At 41.0% G+C, this 14,226-nt stretch overlaps 2 protein-coding genes across 2 annotated transcripts in view; one reads left to right on the top strand and one right to left on the bottom strand.

Annotated features, from left to right (window-relative positions):
- Positions 1-85: 85 nt before the first annotated feature.
- Positions 86-6,125, top strand: PTCHD3 (patched domain containing 3; the record flags this gene model as incomplete). The annotated part of the gene is made up of 3 exons (XM_010010750.1): positions 86-207; positions 1,811-1,956; positions 4,525-6,125. Coding segments are annotated over 3 exons (1,869 nt in total), but the record flags the coding sequence as incomplete, so codon positions are not given.
- Positions 6,126-11,428: 5,303 nt separating this feature from the next.
- The window catches only part of YME1L1 (YME1-like 1 ATPase), a gene marked incomplete at its 5' end in the record, with an annotated part of 17,420 nt that continues 14,622 nt past the window's right edge, over positions 11,429-14,226 (bottom strand). Inside the window, 4 exons of the mRNA XM_010010749.1 lie at positions 11,429-11,783; positions 12,942-13,028; positions 13,649-13,722; positions 13,822-13,948. Of these exons, the coding sequence (XP_010009051.1) occupies positions 11,640-11,783; positions 12,942-13,028; positions 13,649-13,722; positions 13,822-13,948 (432 nt within the window). The remainder of the gene's footprint in view (positions 11,784-12,941; positions 13,029-13,648; positions 13,723-13,821; positions 13,949-14,226) is intronic.

Raw genomic sequence — 14,226 nt, 5'->3', positions numbered from 1 at the left:
GTTTAGCGTTGCCTGTGCGTGTGTGTAAAGACCAAGAAAAAGAGTCTTAAGTGCTTTGTCTTTTCTTCCCTTGTTGTTTTAACAGGTGACTTACTTCACCTCTCTGTCCAGACAACTGGAGTTTGAGGGAAACACCAAGAGTGTGATCCCGCTCGTCTCCATAACCTATTTCTTAACAATAACCTTTTCAGTCATCTCCTGCCTAAGGTAAAATACCGTTTAAGCTAAGGATACTCTTATGTCTCACCACCCTCATAGTGAAGAATTTTTTCCTAATATCTAATGTAACTCTCTCCTGTCAGCTTAAAGCCATTCCCCTTTGTCCTGTCACTACATGCCCTTGCAGAAAGTCCCTCTCCCATTCATCTGTTCTCTGAAGCTATCAGTTGTTTCTGTAGTGCCTGCCTCATAAGAATCCTTTTTGTAGTAATGGTCTTGGAACTATTTAAAGTTCTATTTAAAGAACCCCGCTACACTTTATCTTTTGAAGACATCTGAGGTGCTGCAGCTTTGGTACTGAAAAACGCTAGGCAAAAGTAAACGTTTTGAATTATGACCAGGTTCTACTTTGTCCTGTGTGGGGAGGAGGCTGGAAGCGTACTCTAGCCAGCCTGGCAGCGGCAGATCTGCACAAGAGCTTCTGTTGAATAAAACTTGGCATGTCCAGTGGAGACATTCACCAAACAGATGCAGAAAAGTTGTCATTTGGGGAGGAGGGAAGAAATAAGTTGTGCAGTTCCTAAGGTTGTTCTACTACTTTCATAGCTTCTATCCTTATCCTGCCCACAGGGGTCAGTTGGAATGGACACAGGGGAGTGGGAGGAGGAAGTATATCATGTTAAGATCTGTTTGCACCTTTTTTCTGCCACCTGCTCAGTTAGAGTACAGATGAATGAGCACAAGCTTCATAGATCACTGCAAGGCTGGGTACAGCTTTAAGTATTCTGCTTGTTAGGAGAGTCTGAGCCTTTACCTGCTTCTCACAGAGAACTCAGCTTGCCCTTTCTTCATGCTGGTATAAGGTGACCCATTATACATTTGAAAACCCTACAGCTGTGCTTGAGAAAGAAAGTACTCAGAGGGTGGGCTTATTGGTTTAGTGGTTGCATCAACATCATGCCCTTAGGCTATATGATTTCTGGATATCAACTGTCTCACACATGGCTGTTTGTGAGCGCAGAGCAAGGGTGGTTCCACCAACACACGCTTCTTGCCTTGGTAGCGAGAGATTCTCTTAAAGTTCAGAAATGGTTACAGCCTGGAAAACATTACTGATGAGGTAAGAAGCAACTCTTTACCCTCCCACTGTGGTGGAAAGCTTCCCACTGGGAGCATTTCATGGGGAGTCCTTGAGACGGCTCTTGGGTGTGTCCGAGCAAATGGCTGTCTGAAAAGAAAGGTTCTCTACACGGCACTTACTGCCTGGGAGATGCTTCCGTACTATAGTGATGCTACACCAAGAATCCATGTAAAAGGACAGAGCTTCTAAAATTAGTAATTTATTGGGTGACCCTCAGTCTAGCCTCTAATGGGGGGAGCATACATATCTTCATTTGCCAGCTCTCTTGTTATTGATGCGAAGACTGGTACACATCTTTTCAGTTACATATGTAACTGGCCAGCATTAATAATGTATTTAGCACCTCGTATGTAAGTTAATCTTATTTAATGCTCACACCTCCTAGCAGCTTTTATCAAGAGTTCTCTTCCCATAGAGAGTATCATTGATATCTGTGCACTTGTCATGCCAAGCACAAATATTGATGAAATATTTGACATGTAACCAATATATTCCTTAAAATATTTTCAGACTGAGCTGTATAAGAAACAATGTCTGGCTTGCATGCTGTGGAGTGATTTCTGCTGGTTTAGCTGTGTTAAGCAGCTTTGGATTGCTGCTCTTCTGTGGAGTGCCGTTTGTGGTCACAGTAGCAAATGCACCGTTTCTTATTCTCGGTAAGTCGAAAAAGTGAGTCACATTCAGTTATGAAGACTAAACCGGAGGTAAAGCACCCTGACGGTGTGACTCTTACTTGATGGAAGCATCAGGTCATACATACACAGTTCCACGCTGCAGTGAGGGGAGGAGACACTCGGAGCTCCTGCGGGCAGGGGCGCTGCTCAGCTCAGCGTACCCGCGCTGGGCCTGCAGCTGGGCTACGGCAAAAGGGCAGCTCTTCCCCAGAAACGTTGCCTGCGCTAGTCCCACTGCTACGGCATGAAAGCTGTAAGTGAGAGGGTGGTAAGGTTAGCACTTCCGGCATTGTCCTAGTATCCCTGGTGATTTAGCCATGATGATTAGTCACTTAACTAGTAACTAGCTCAACCAGGTTCTGTCTCTGCATTCCCCTGGATCATCCCCTGCTGTTTTCTATAGGTGTACTACAAACATTTCATAGAATCATAGAATAGTTAGGGTTGGAAAGGACCTTAAGATCATCTAGTTCCAACCCCCCTGCCATGGGCAGGGACACCACACACTATCCAATACCTATACCCTATTTATCTATCTCATTAGCTCTGGAGAAGTTTGTACTCCAAACCAGTTTGTTGTAGTACTGTTCTATGAGGCTGCTGAATTTATCAGAAATCTAAGCAGGTACAGAGGTCTTCCCCAAACCATTCACCTCCTGGCCACCTCCTTTTGCAGTATAGCGAGAGCTTCCTACTTCTCTGCTGTTAGTCAGCCTCAGGGTAGCTCAACAGCAATACCATGAACATGTAGGCAACATGCAGCTTGTGCTACAGTAGCACTGACTTAACCCAGTACCTGAATTATGAGGTGAATATGGGGAATAAGTTACCATGAGGTTTTGTATCACATTTTTAGAGGGTAGTCTTTGGTTGGATAAACTTGGGCCTGAATATGGCTTGAGCAATGAGCAGGACTCTCTAATTTCAAATGAGAAAACCATTTTGTTTTGTTAACGTGAAATTTCCTCTGCAATACAAAGACTATGTACTGAACAGTCTCATTTAGCTATACAGCTGAAGAGATGCACCACTCAATGCCACCAGCTCCCCTCCAAAAAATGCAAGGAAGTATCATCACATCATATTTGCACAGGTTGCTTGACAGCCAGTGCTGAACTTTCCAAACACCCTTAGCTAATGTAGCTGCAAATAAATTACTGCTTTTAAAATCCTTAAGTGGTCTCCTATATGATAAAGTCATGTGGTATTTTCTTGGTCTTGGTCTCATGCAGAGGGAAGCACATGGAACTCCTGGAATGATAGAAGCTCTGCATCATACTAGATGTCTGATGCAAATGCTCCTTGGGGCGCACAATGTTTCTTTGTTTCCTGCATAATTCAAATGCATTTTGTATTTGCTTTTGTTTGCTTATCAATTGCAGAAGTGATACATTTCAGAAGGACCCTTTTATATACTTGGGAAGTGGCTTACAACAGTCTCTTCAGATCTTTCTAAATAACATGCAGACTTTTCCTTGCATTAAAGCAAATGAATTATCGGTACTTTAGATAAATTGCTTTGAAGTCTGCCTGCTTTCTGGAAGCAGCCTGCTTGCTGCCATCCAGTAGTACCTTCTGATGTGCTGCTTAATTCATCTTTGCATAGGTACTGACAACTGTCTGTTCAGGCAGCAGACAGTGATTTCATTTATTCTTTTTATGCTCAGCTATGTCATCTGTGCTTGCTCCTCTGTTCATGTGGTCTTGCTTTCCTTTCTTGTGTGATTAATTTTCAGGGAATACAAGAGCCCTTGATAGAGTAACATTGGCAAAATACTGAGAGGTCTGTGAATTAAAATCTCCATTGTTAGCAGAGCTGAGAGAGGCACACTGGCTCTTCCTTTTGAACTGTGACTCTCTTACTCTTGTGTCTTAGCAAAAACTCTAGGCCAGAATCCAGTCTTCCTGGCAGGGTTTCGCTGGACTCTGGTAGTAATATATGTGAGCACAGCAGTATAAATGTGAAGATAAATGAATAATAAATCATGAATAAATGCTCAAACATAAACTGGAGAGAAGACAAGTGGAGACCAAAGAGCATAAATAAATAACCACTGGAAAACTGGGATCACTGTTTTCCCAGGTGATGCCAACTGTTCCACGTGTCTGCTGAAGGCAGAGCAAGAAATAACTGGTCAGATTTGTTGTGGTGATAAAAAAGAGATTCCAGAAGTAATGGGGGACACTTCCAGTGATGAGGATACTTGAGCATCAGAGTAAAGGATGCATTTAAATCTATGTACTCTACATCAGTGGACACCTGGACAGCAGGTACATGCATATCAGAGGTAGACTAGGTGTGCTCAGTCCTTCAGCAGAGTAGGGTGAAGGATAAACACATCAGGTCACCAGGAGTTTCTGAAATGTAATAAATTCAGATACACACAAAAGATTTTTCCCCCCTTGCATCAGCACTGCAGCAATGTTAGTAGCCTAGCTTTCTTTTCCAAAATTTTATGCAGGCTTAAACGTGAATAATTTTGTGTTTGTGTTGGGTGTTAGTGGCAGCTGACATTTAGAACTCAGTGTTAACTTTTTCTGCTCTTGCAGGAGTTGGTGTTGATGATATGTTCATCATGATCGCTTCCTGGGAACAAAGTTTAAGAAAAAAAGATAAACCTGATGTTAAATCTCTGCTGGCTGAGACTTACTCAGAAGCAGCACTTTCTGTGACCATCACCACTCTCACAGATGTTTTGGCCTTCTTCATTGGCACCTGGACTGCTTTCCCATCTGTGAGATCATTTTGCCTCTATACAGGCACTGCCTTTGTCTTCTGCTATATATATACCATGACCTTCTTGGGGGCAATTATTGTGTTAAATCATAAAAGGGAGCAAGGAAACCGTCACTGGCTAACTTGTATGCCTGTGGGAGTAGATAAAGGCCAGGCTGAGAAGTCCTGCCTGTACAATGCTTGCTGTATAGGCAACTGTTCTGGGCAGTCATCTCAGCCAGAAAGTGAACATCCAATGACCATGTTCTTTACAAAGTATTATGGCCCTTTTTTAACAAATAAATGGATCAAGTCACTTGTGGTGTTGCTGTATGGAACATATTTGGCTGGCAGTATTTATGGATGTACTCAGATCAGGGAAGGTATCGATCTTAGAAACCTGGCAAATGATGACTCTTACGTTATTCCATACTATGATGACGATGATGAATACTTCTCAGCATATGGGCCCAGGGTCATGGTGGTTGTTACTGAAAGTGTAGATTACTGGAATGAGACTGTTCGTCTTGGCATTGAGAAGTGCACCCAGGATTTAGAGGGCATTTCCTATGTAGATAAGAATCTTTCACATTCATGGCTGAGAGCATACATAGAATATGCCAAGCAACAGTCACTAAATATAAATGATAAGGGTATCTTCATTAGTAACTTAACTGGACTGTTCCAATATGTTCACACTTTTGAGTGGGACATTAACAAGACTCACGATAAAATAGAAGCTTCACGTTTTTTCATCCAGACTGTGAATGTGACCTCAGCCATTGATGAGAAGAATCTTGTAAATCAGCTGAGAGACACAGCCAAGCAGTGCAGCATTCCATTAATGGTGTACCACCCAGCATTCATCTACTATGATCAGTACCTGGTAATAGTGCAGAACACCATCCAGAATGTCATCATTGCTGCCGGGGCAATGCTTGTTGTCTCCCTTTTGCTTATTCCCAACCCACTGTGTTGCTTGTGGGTGACTTTTGCTATAGCTTCTGTTATAGTTGGTGTTGCTGGTTTCATGACATTTTGGAACGTTAACCTAGATTCCATATCCATGATCAACCTGGTCATTTGTATAGGGTTTTCAGTGGATTTTTCTGCTCACATTTCGTATGCCTTCGTTGTGAGTAGAGAGTCATCAGCCAACGACAGGGCAGTCGAAGCTCTGTCCTTGCTAGGTTACCCAGTATTACAAGGTGCAGTTTCTACTATATTAGGAGTAGTTGTCCTGGCTGCAGCAAAAACCTACATCTTTAGGACATTTTTCAAGATCATGTTCCTTGTTATTTTGTTTGGGGCTCTTCACGGTCTTGTTTTTATTCCGGTGTTTTTAACCTTTTTTGGAAACTTTGGCAGAATACCCCACAATACTGAATGTAAAACGGAAGCACCTAGATATAGAGATGATGAAGATTGTCCGTGACTAAGTTGAATGTAAAATATTTGTATTCATTGTATGTAAATGTAAGCAAATCATTTGTAAATGTAAAATACGTATATTTATTATGTGTGGAATAAAACGCAGTGACTTTCAGGGAATAGAAGAAATGGAGAAAATGAAGGACAGAAAGATAAATACACCTGAAAGCAAAGGCTTCAGAAAAGCCAGGGAATTAAAAACAACAGAAGAAATGAAAATGCAGAGAATGGATTTGCATTTCTCATTTTTGTGTGCTTGGCTAAACCTTAATGTTGTTAAATATATCTTTTTGTGACTTGTTTATTGAATGTGTTAAGATTATTATAAATATTGATCACTGCATCAGCTCTGTGGATTATGTTACAGGTTTATGAGGCAATGCACACAGTGGGGAATAACAACTCCCACAGGCTTGCATTTCCTGCCTCTTTACCTTGATGCTGTAAGTCAGCCCAACATTGAGCCTAGAGACAATTTCCCCCCATGAGGGGAGACTCAGACTTGGTGGTTTTACAGCAAGATTACGAGAGGTCAGAACTGCCTTGGACTGCAATGACTTGTAAGCCCCCTATGAAGTCCCCTTCAAAGGCTTCTGCTGCAGCATGAGAAACCTTAAGGGAAGTAAAACTGACTCACATTTTCCAGCCAAATCTTTCTTTTCTTGGTGTCCTGTTTCCTAGCTAAGATTAAATACCATATAGCTTTAAGATGGTTGTGTGTCGCTGCTATTGGCTGCAGTTTGCAAAAAGAGATGCTGTAGGTGATAGAACTTCTGTGAACCTCCTGGGTGACCACAACAGCAGAAGCTGTGCCATGGCATGACAGGGCAAGGATTCACCAGAGAGGATCACACCCTGGCTGAGGACAAAGTGGAAAAGCAATTCAGGTTTAAGCTTCATAAACTCTATTGTGGTCAACAGTAACAGCCCATCCTGTGACGTGTCAATAGAACAGAGGAGCTCGCACTGAGTAACAGCTAAGACTGTAAGAGGTGGTCTTTTAACCTGTAGGTAAAAGACAGTGGATGAGAAATCAATTCATAATTTGTCATCAATATAATGAGCTACCCCTTGGAAATCAAATGAATGATGGTATCTGGTGTTTGTAATTTTGGAAAAATTGGTCTAGGAGTTACTAAACCATTTAGTGCAGATTTGCAGCTGTGGAGCATTTCTTCTGAGAGATGCAGTAAATGTGACAGAGCCAGGGTCTGCCTCTGTTCCGGGTGGATTTCTGACCACTTGCATGAGACCCAGGAGAAGGGGCAGAATCCTTCCCTTTTCTCTGTGATGTCTCTGCCTGCAGGGACACTGACTGCAAGATGGGTCACTCTAGTAATTAACTGCCAGTACAAACTGAAAATATGGATACTAATTTCCAGAGCAGTGAACCACAGTCTAAGGCATTAATTCCTATTCAGAGGGACTATGAAAGCTACATAACAAAGCTCAAGCTAAACCTGTGACCAGTTACTCAATACTGGCCGAGTCTTGAATGCAACAAAAGCACTTAACGAACACTTTTTCTGTCCAAATGCTGTTATTAACCAAGTTATCACAAAAAAGGAAGTTAAAATCAAGCCATAGAACTTCTCAAAACCTGTTGATTCTGTGCACAGCCTGGGGGGGTACTGGGGGGGAAAAGTAAGCGCCAGACACTACATGGAGTAGTTCACCTGAAACTTCACCGTGAATATACAAATGCTACTTCATGGTAGTTGGTCAAGTACTACACTGATAGATGAAAATAAAACATTGAGATGCTCTGAAGAGCAACGACTACATCATAAAGACAGATTACAGATCCTCTTGTAAAAGCAAAGTGAAATCAAGCAGGAACTGTTTTTTGAAGGAGTACTTAATGTGCCCTTCAGCTGATGTGTCTTTCCATACCTGCTTTTATCCCTAGGTCCTAGTCATTGCCCTACCACCCACGTCTACCTAAAACTGCTTGAGAAATCTTGTATGAAATCCTTTGCAAAAGGTATCCTGAATTTTCCTGCAAATTTCTTTGTCCAAAGAGGGTTGTGTTTCTTTCTCAACCCAGTTTTCCTGTGTTACCTTCCTACCTGGAAACATACTCAAATCAGATCTGGGTGTGTTGTTTCATCCTTAAGACAGCTGAACATTCTATTGTGAAAAGTAGCTCTGTAATACTGGGTAAATATTTCTTGAAAAAGTTAGAAGTCTTACAACAGTCCAGAGTCAAAGAGCAAGTTTTCTTCACAGAAGGAAAAGTAGTTCTTGAAATAGTAGTCAAAGACTGAAAATTAGTACTAGTTTTAGAAAAAAGTCTGCTCCTGAGGTGGAATTCAAAACCCAGGAGCACCACAGCCCATGCAGTACATTACCAACTCTCAGGATTACAGTCAGCAGCATTACATTTCGAACTTTACTCCCAAATTCTCTAACCCCCCCCCCATCAATGCAGAGGGAATGGAGGTTGTGGTCACTTCATCACATGTTGTCTCTGCTGCTCCTTCCTCCTCAGAGGAGGACTTCTCACACTCTCCAGCGAGGGGTCCCTCCCATGGAAGACAGTTCTCCACAAACTTGTCCAACATGAGCCCTCCCAAGGGCTGCAGTTCTTCACATACAGCTCCAGCGTGGGGCCCTTCCATGGGTTCAGTCCTTTAGGAGCAGACTGCTCCAGTGTGAGTCCCCTGCAGGGTTGCAAGTACTGCAGCAAACATGCTCCAGCATGGGCTCCTTTCTCCATGGGTCTTGCCAGGAGACTGCTGGGCTAGGAACACAGGATTCCACAGCCGCCTTCATGCATCCCCCTGCTCCAGCGTGGGGTCCTTTCCGGGCTGCAGGTGGAGATCTGCTCCACTGTGGATCTCCATGGGCTGCAGGGACACAGCCTGCCACACCATGGGCTGCAGGGGAATCTCTGCTGCAGCACGTGGAGCACCTCCTCCCCTCCTTCTGCACTGACCTTGCTGTCTGCAGGGTTGTTCCCTGCACATGTTCTCACTCCTCTCTCTGGCTGTGGTTGTTCAGTTTCCTTGTTCCTCATCTTAGCTGTTATCCCCGAAGTGCTACCACCATCCCTGATGGGCTCAGCCTTGCCCAGCAGCTGGTCCATCTTGAAGCCAGCTGGCATTGGCTCCATCAGACACAGCGAAAACTTTGAGCAGCTTCTCAGGGAAGCCACCCCTGTAGCCCCCTTCTAGCAAAACCTTGCCATGCAAACCCAGTACTGTGGTCTCCTACATCTGTACAATGATTATATGAGGAGGAATTTCAGCTCCTGGATACACCAGTACCTAAAATAAGCAAGGCTCTTTGAAACCCCCCCGACACCACATGCACACAACCACATAGGTGGGGCACTAACATCTTCAGTAACACCTCTGCTGTTAAGTTGGTCAGAAAGCAAAGGTACCTTTTGCATTTGATGGTTGATCTCCAACAATCTTCTTTTATGACCCACTGAGATACCGCCTTTTTTTTTTTCCCTTTTGAGACAGTGCTTACTTCATCTTTGCATATAGCAAGCAGCTTTTGAAGGAGAAAAGTTAAGTTAGATGTCAGTGACTTACACTCCAAACCAGATCATCCGATACAGATTTTGGAGACTTCAAAAGTGGTTTTTTGTTACTTTTGTTTCTAAACACAGATTCACATTATTTATCTGGAAAAGTTCCCATTCAAGACCCACTATTGAAGCAGCAATCGAAAAAAAGTCTGAATTTCTAGGGAGAACATTCCCTGGAAATCTCATCAGAGAGAGTGCAATTTGGCTGTCATTCTCAAATTTATTTACAACTTCAAATGTTTTATACACCTCAATTTACACAGCAGGGAACTTGGTATTACATTTTATAGCCATTTACAATGAATAAAAAGAAAACCAATAAGCATAATTAAAATTAACCTTTATTACTTCAAAAACAGATGCCAAATATGCAGTATATTTCTGTTTCTGTTGGCAAACTCCTAAAATACAGGTACAACTGTAACTAGTCAGCGTAGACATTTGGTATACTGGTTTATAACATTCGGAAGTTCTCCCACACTGCACTGGGATGTCACTAGTAAGCTGACAAAAATAGGCAAATAGAAAGTTATCCTGGTTTTGAAGGAAAAAAAAAAAATAATGCATGTGCTCTTACTAAAAAACTAGGTTATAATCAAGCATTACACTCAGAAAATTGTAAAATACTATGTTACTTCTAGTTTTAAGTGTAGCTATCAATTCCCATTCACGTTTATTGGCACCAGCCCCACTATTTTAATGTCCAGTATGGTAACCTCCAACATCAATAAACTCATAAAGGCATGTTCTGCAACAGTTTATCATCCCAAGAGTCTACGATTAACTGTGCAGAAAGATTACGATCAAGATGTGTTATTCCTAAAAACCAGTTCCATGAGACCAGAAGAATACTGGCATATGATTGCTCGCAATCACTTCCACTTGATTGGAAACTTCTTGTTTTGAAAATCTTTTTGTTATCATCTTGGAATTTCCAGAGATTTCTGTAAAGGTTGAAAGACAAGGTTTTTTCCCTACTTCTACTGTAGAACAGAACTGGGAATGTTATTTGAAACAACACATGCTTCAAACATTTTCTGAACTACTCTTCAGTGAGCAATATTACTCCCTTGGAAAAAATTATGTGTTGGATTATCAAACGCCCATACATAGTATTAGCAGAATCTAGTTCTGTAGAACCTCCAGCAGTATAAAAGCACTGTCATACATTTACTGCAGTAATAAAAACTCCAAGACTCGTGCCAGCAGCACATCAGAGGTCACAGGTATTTCTCTTACCCCTGCCATGGGTCTGCCCAAAACATGGTCCAGAGAGGCTTAGCCACGTTTAGCCTGTTGATTTTGCATTATAGATCCTCTCCCAGCCATACATGCATGTATTTTAACCCCAAGAGCACTGAAAACACAATCACTAATGGTTTTGTCTAACACGGGACTCCCACAGTTCCCTTTAATAGAGATGCACTGTGTAGCCTCTTCACTCTTAGAGATGTTTTGTTGCCTTTCCAAGTCAGAAGTCTTCTTTAAACGCGACCTCTAGCTTCAGAGTATGAGCATTAGTTAGACTAAATACTAATGTTTAACAAATCAACCTGTCACTCCATAAAACATTCTGCAGCATGTATTGTGGGGTATCACTTCAAACGTACATGTAGCGGCATGACCCAAGAAGCTCTGCCAAAACACACCAGTGTATCTGCATGTTTTTATTCTCAACTTCAACACAATTGACTGAACCAGAACGCTGAATTCAACCCTGAGTTTTATCCTTCTGAATAACTTATTGTGGGAAGAGTAGAAGGAGCAGAGGATGAGGAACTTGCTTTATTTTGTGTGTCTTATTCTGATGAGACACAACAAATAGATGAATAACAGAAGCTCACAAGAGACAGAATATTAAAAAGTCGCTAATGCCATACACATCAGGAAGGGAAAAAAAGGCTCTATGCTGCATAAGACTACTGCATTGCTAGATGTACATTCTTCAAATTATCAGTTACTGTATCCCAGAAGTTATCATCTTACTTCTAGTTTTTTTCCCTCTAAAACAATTTGGATTTCTTTGGCATCCAAAGTCTCGTATTTCAATAAAGCTTCTGCTAAATTCTTGTGCTCTTTTGCATGAGTCTTCAGGATGTTCTTTGCTCGCTCATATGAATCCTAATGTTAAGGGGAAAAAAAAAACCAAAAGGTGTGAGGAGATTCTGAGACTTCAGAACAAAAACAGCAGCAAGATTCCACTTTAAATATCATTTCCAGCTTGAAACAAGCATTTGAAGTGCGTATGTTCATACCTAGCACAGCTCTTCTCTCAAAGATTTAAAACCTAGCTGGCATAAATCAAAAAACCCCAAACAAGAAATAAAAACCACCACTACACTTCATGCCACCTTTGCATTTTGTAGAAGTAGGACTAAAAAGAAAATCCTGAGAAAAATCTTAATACATATGATTTAGAAAAGACTTACTAGAGTTCAAAACTTGCTGATTGATATATTTGGTTTTACATTATGAGCAACGCTACAGCATTCAAGGAATGTTCCTCAAAGACTCAGATTTTTAAAAGCTTATGAAACTCTCGAAGTATTAATACGTACTTTTAGAAAGATGGAAGGTACCCAACAAGTTACCAGTTGCTGCAAATGGATGCTTGTTGACAGCATTGCCAACTTTAACTTCTAGTTTTACATAGATAGTTCTTACAAAACCAAGTTAGTTCAAAATCAGCTACAGCAAAAAAAGTGTTTATCATTTAAATGTTTTAAAGAAACCAAAAAGTACCAAACTAACTCAGATTACCAGACCAGTGATCTGAAAGTTATGTGGTTATTGATGTTACAAACTTCCCCAAGCAGCTGATACTGACCACTGCAAGGAACAGGTTATTGGAAAAGGCAACTCTCTGATCCAATATGGCCACTCTGATGATTCTGTACCAAACCATCTAGCTGCAAGTTATGAAATGTGGGAGTAACACAAAACATTCTCATCTCTTCTCAAATATTTTATAGCAAAACTTTTTTTCCTATGAACTGAATAGCAAAACCACAAATCCTGACCAAACATAAGAGGAAGTCTTAAAGAATATATTAAAGAACCCAACACCATCGGCTTGTTTCTCACCACTTGTCCATAACAACCACCAGGAAGTTTTTATATGCAGGGATTTAAACTTGCAGCTACATTAAATAGTCGGGAATGCTTTCATCCACCTGTTTATTTTCACCAATACACAATTCCAAACTGAATAATTAAGCAAACTGATACTCAACTCATCTCAAAATAAATGTATTCAAGTGGAGGGGGAGAGAACCTTACCCGTAGAAGCGTTCTTACTTCCTGTTCAATTGCAGATTGAGTTTCAGGGCTAACTTTCCCCGCATCAGTATAGGTCATAACTCCAAGCTAAACAACAACAACAAATACCTTTATCTTGCCATTATTGCAGTAACACACATAAAACACTTAAGAGCTTCATCACCTATTGTTTCTATGTGCAAAGTCATTACCTGTACACTTGCTAAAGTGCTTGAACAGAAGCAAAACAAGAAGCCTATTCATAAACTATGTAGTCGGTGCAGAGTTCTATTTCAACAGGTCACAATACAGAGCCTGATTAAGCATCTTCTTATTAAAACAAAACAAAACAAAACAAAATCCCTAAACTACTAATGCTTGGGTGGGTAATAGAGATGACTAAATAAGATTCTTTCAGAAGTCTAGAAAACTCAACATTACTGTCATAATCCCCAAGATTATTCTCTATTCCAAAACATTTCATTTTATTATAAACATTTTCTGCAGACATTAGTAACTTCCAAGGAAATTTTGAGCTGAAGATCTTCCAAGGTAATTTTTAAACTGTCAAAGGTTTTCCAGTTGAGTTCTCTGTAGCAGGGCCAGCCATAAAGCTTACTTTCTTTTTTTGACAGAACTACTTAGTGTCTGTGATCACTGATAAATAAGCATTTAGTTACAGAACATTTATTTGTATCAAATGAGTATTTAAGGATTGCTGATACTACCTTCTCGCTCATTCCAAATCTAGTCACCATCAGTCTGGCAATTTTAGTAGCATTATCAAAATCACTGGAAGCACCTAGATATAGAACAGATGTAAATCATGTTATGGAAAGCAAGTTAAACATGCCATTCCACAGCTTCGATCACAGACTCTTTTAACTACCAATCAGCTGACCTGTTGTGATGTGATCACTTCCAAATATGAGCTCTTCTGCTACTCTTCCTCCCATACAGACATCCATCTGTGCAAGCAACTGGGATCTAGTTTCACTCCATCTGTCATTTTCTGGGAGCAAAGATACCTGTAAGATTCAGAACTGTGGTCAAGTAACAACAAATGGAAGAAATACTGAAATGGCCTGGAAAACAAACATTCTTGTTTACATCCAAAGCAGATAAAAGGGCTTTCATGCAACAGTTAGAATGCTCTGGGCCTGCTCCTAGTCTGCACATTCATCAAGTTTGCCTGGAGGTGTTTAATCTACCCGCTGAAATAGCCTCCTACAGACCACGAGCACCACATAAAAGCAAGCAACTTAAACCTACAACCAGAAAAACCAGAACAATCTATTCCATTCAT

Source organism: Nestor notabilis, unplaced genomic scaffold (assembly GCF_000696875.1).
Source record: "Nestor notabilis isolate BGI_N333 unplaced genomic scaffold, ASM69687v1 scaffold11053, whole genome shotgun sequence".
Taxonomy (NCBI): Eukaryota; Metazoa; Chordata; class Aves; order Psittaciformes; family Psittacidae; genus Nestor; species Nestor notabilis.
Note: the sequence above shows the minus strand (reverse complement) of the source record. Positions and strands in the feature narration are given on the sequence as shown.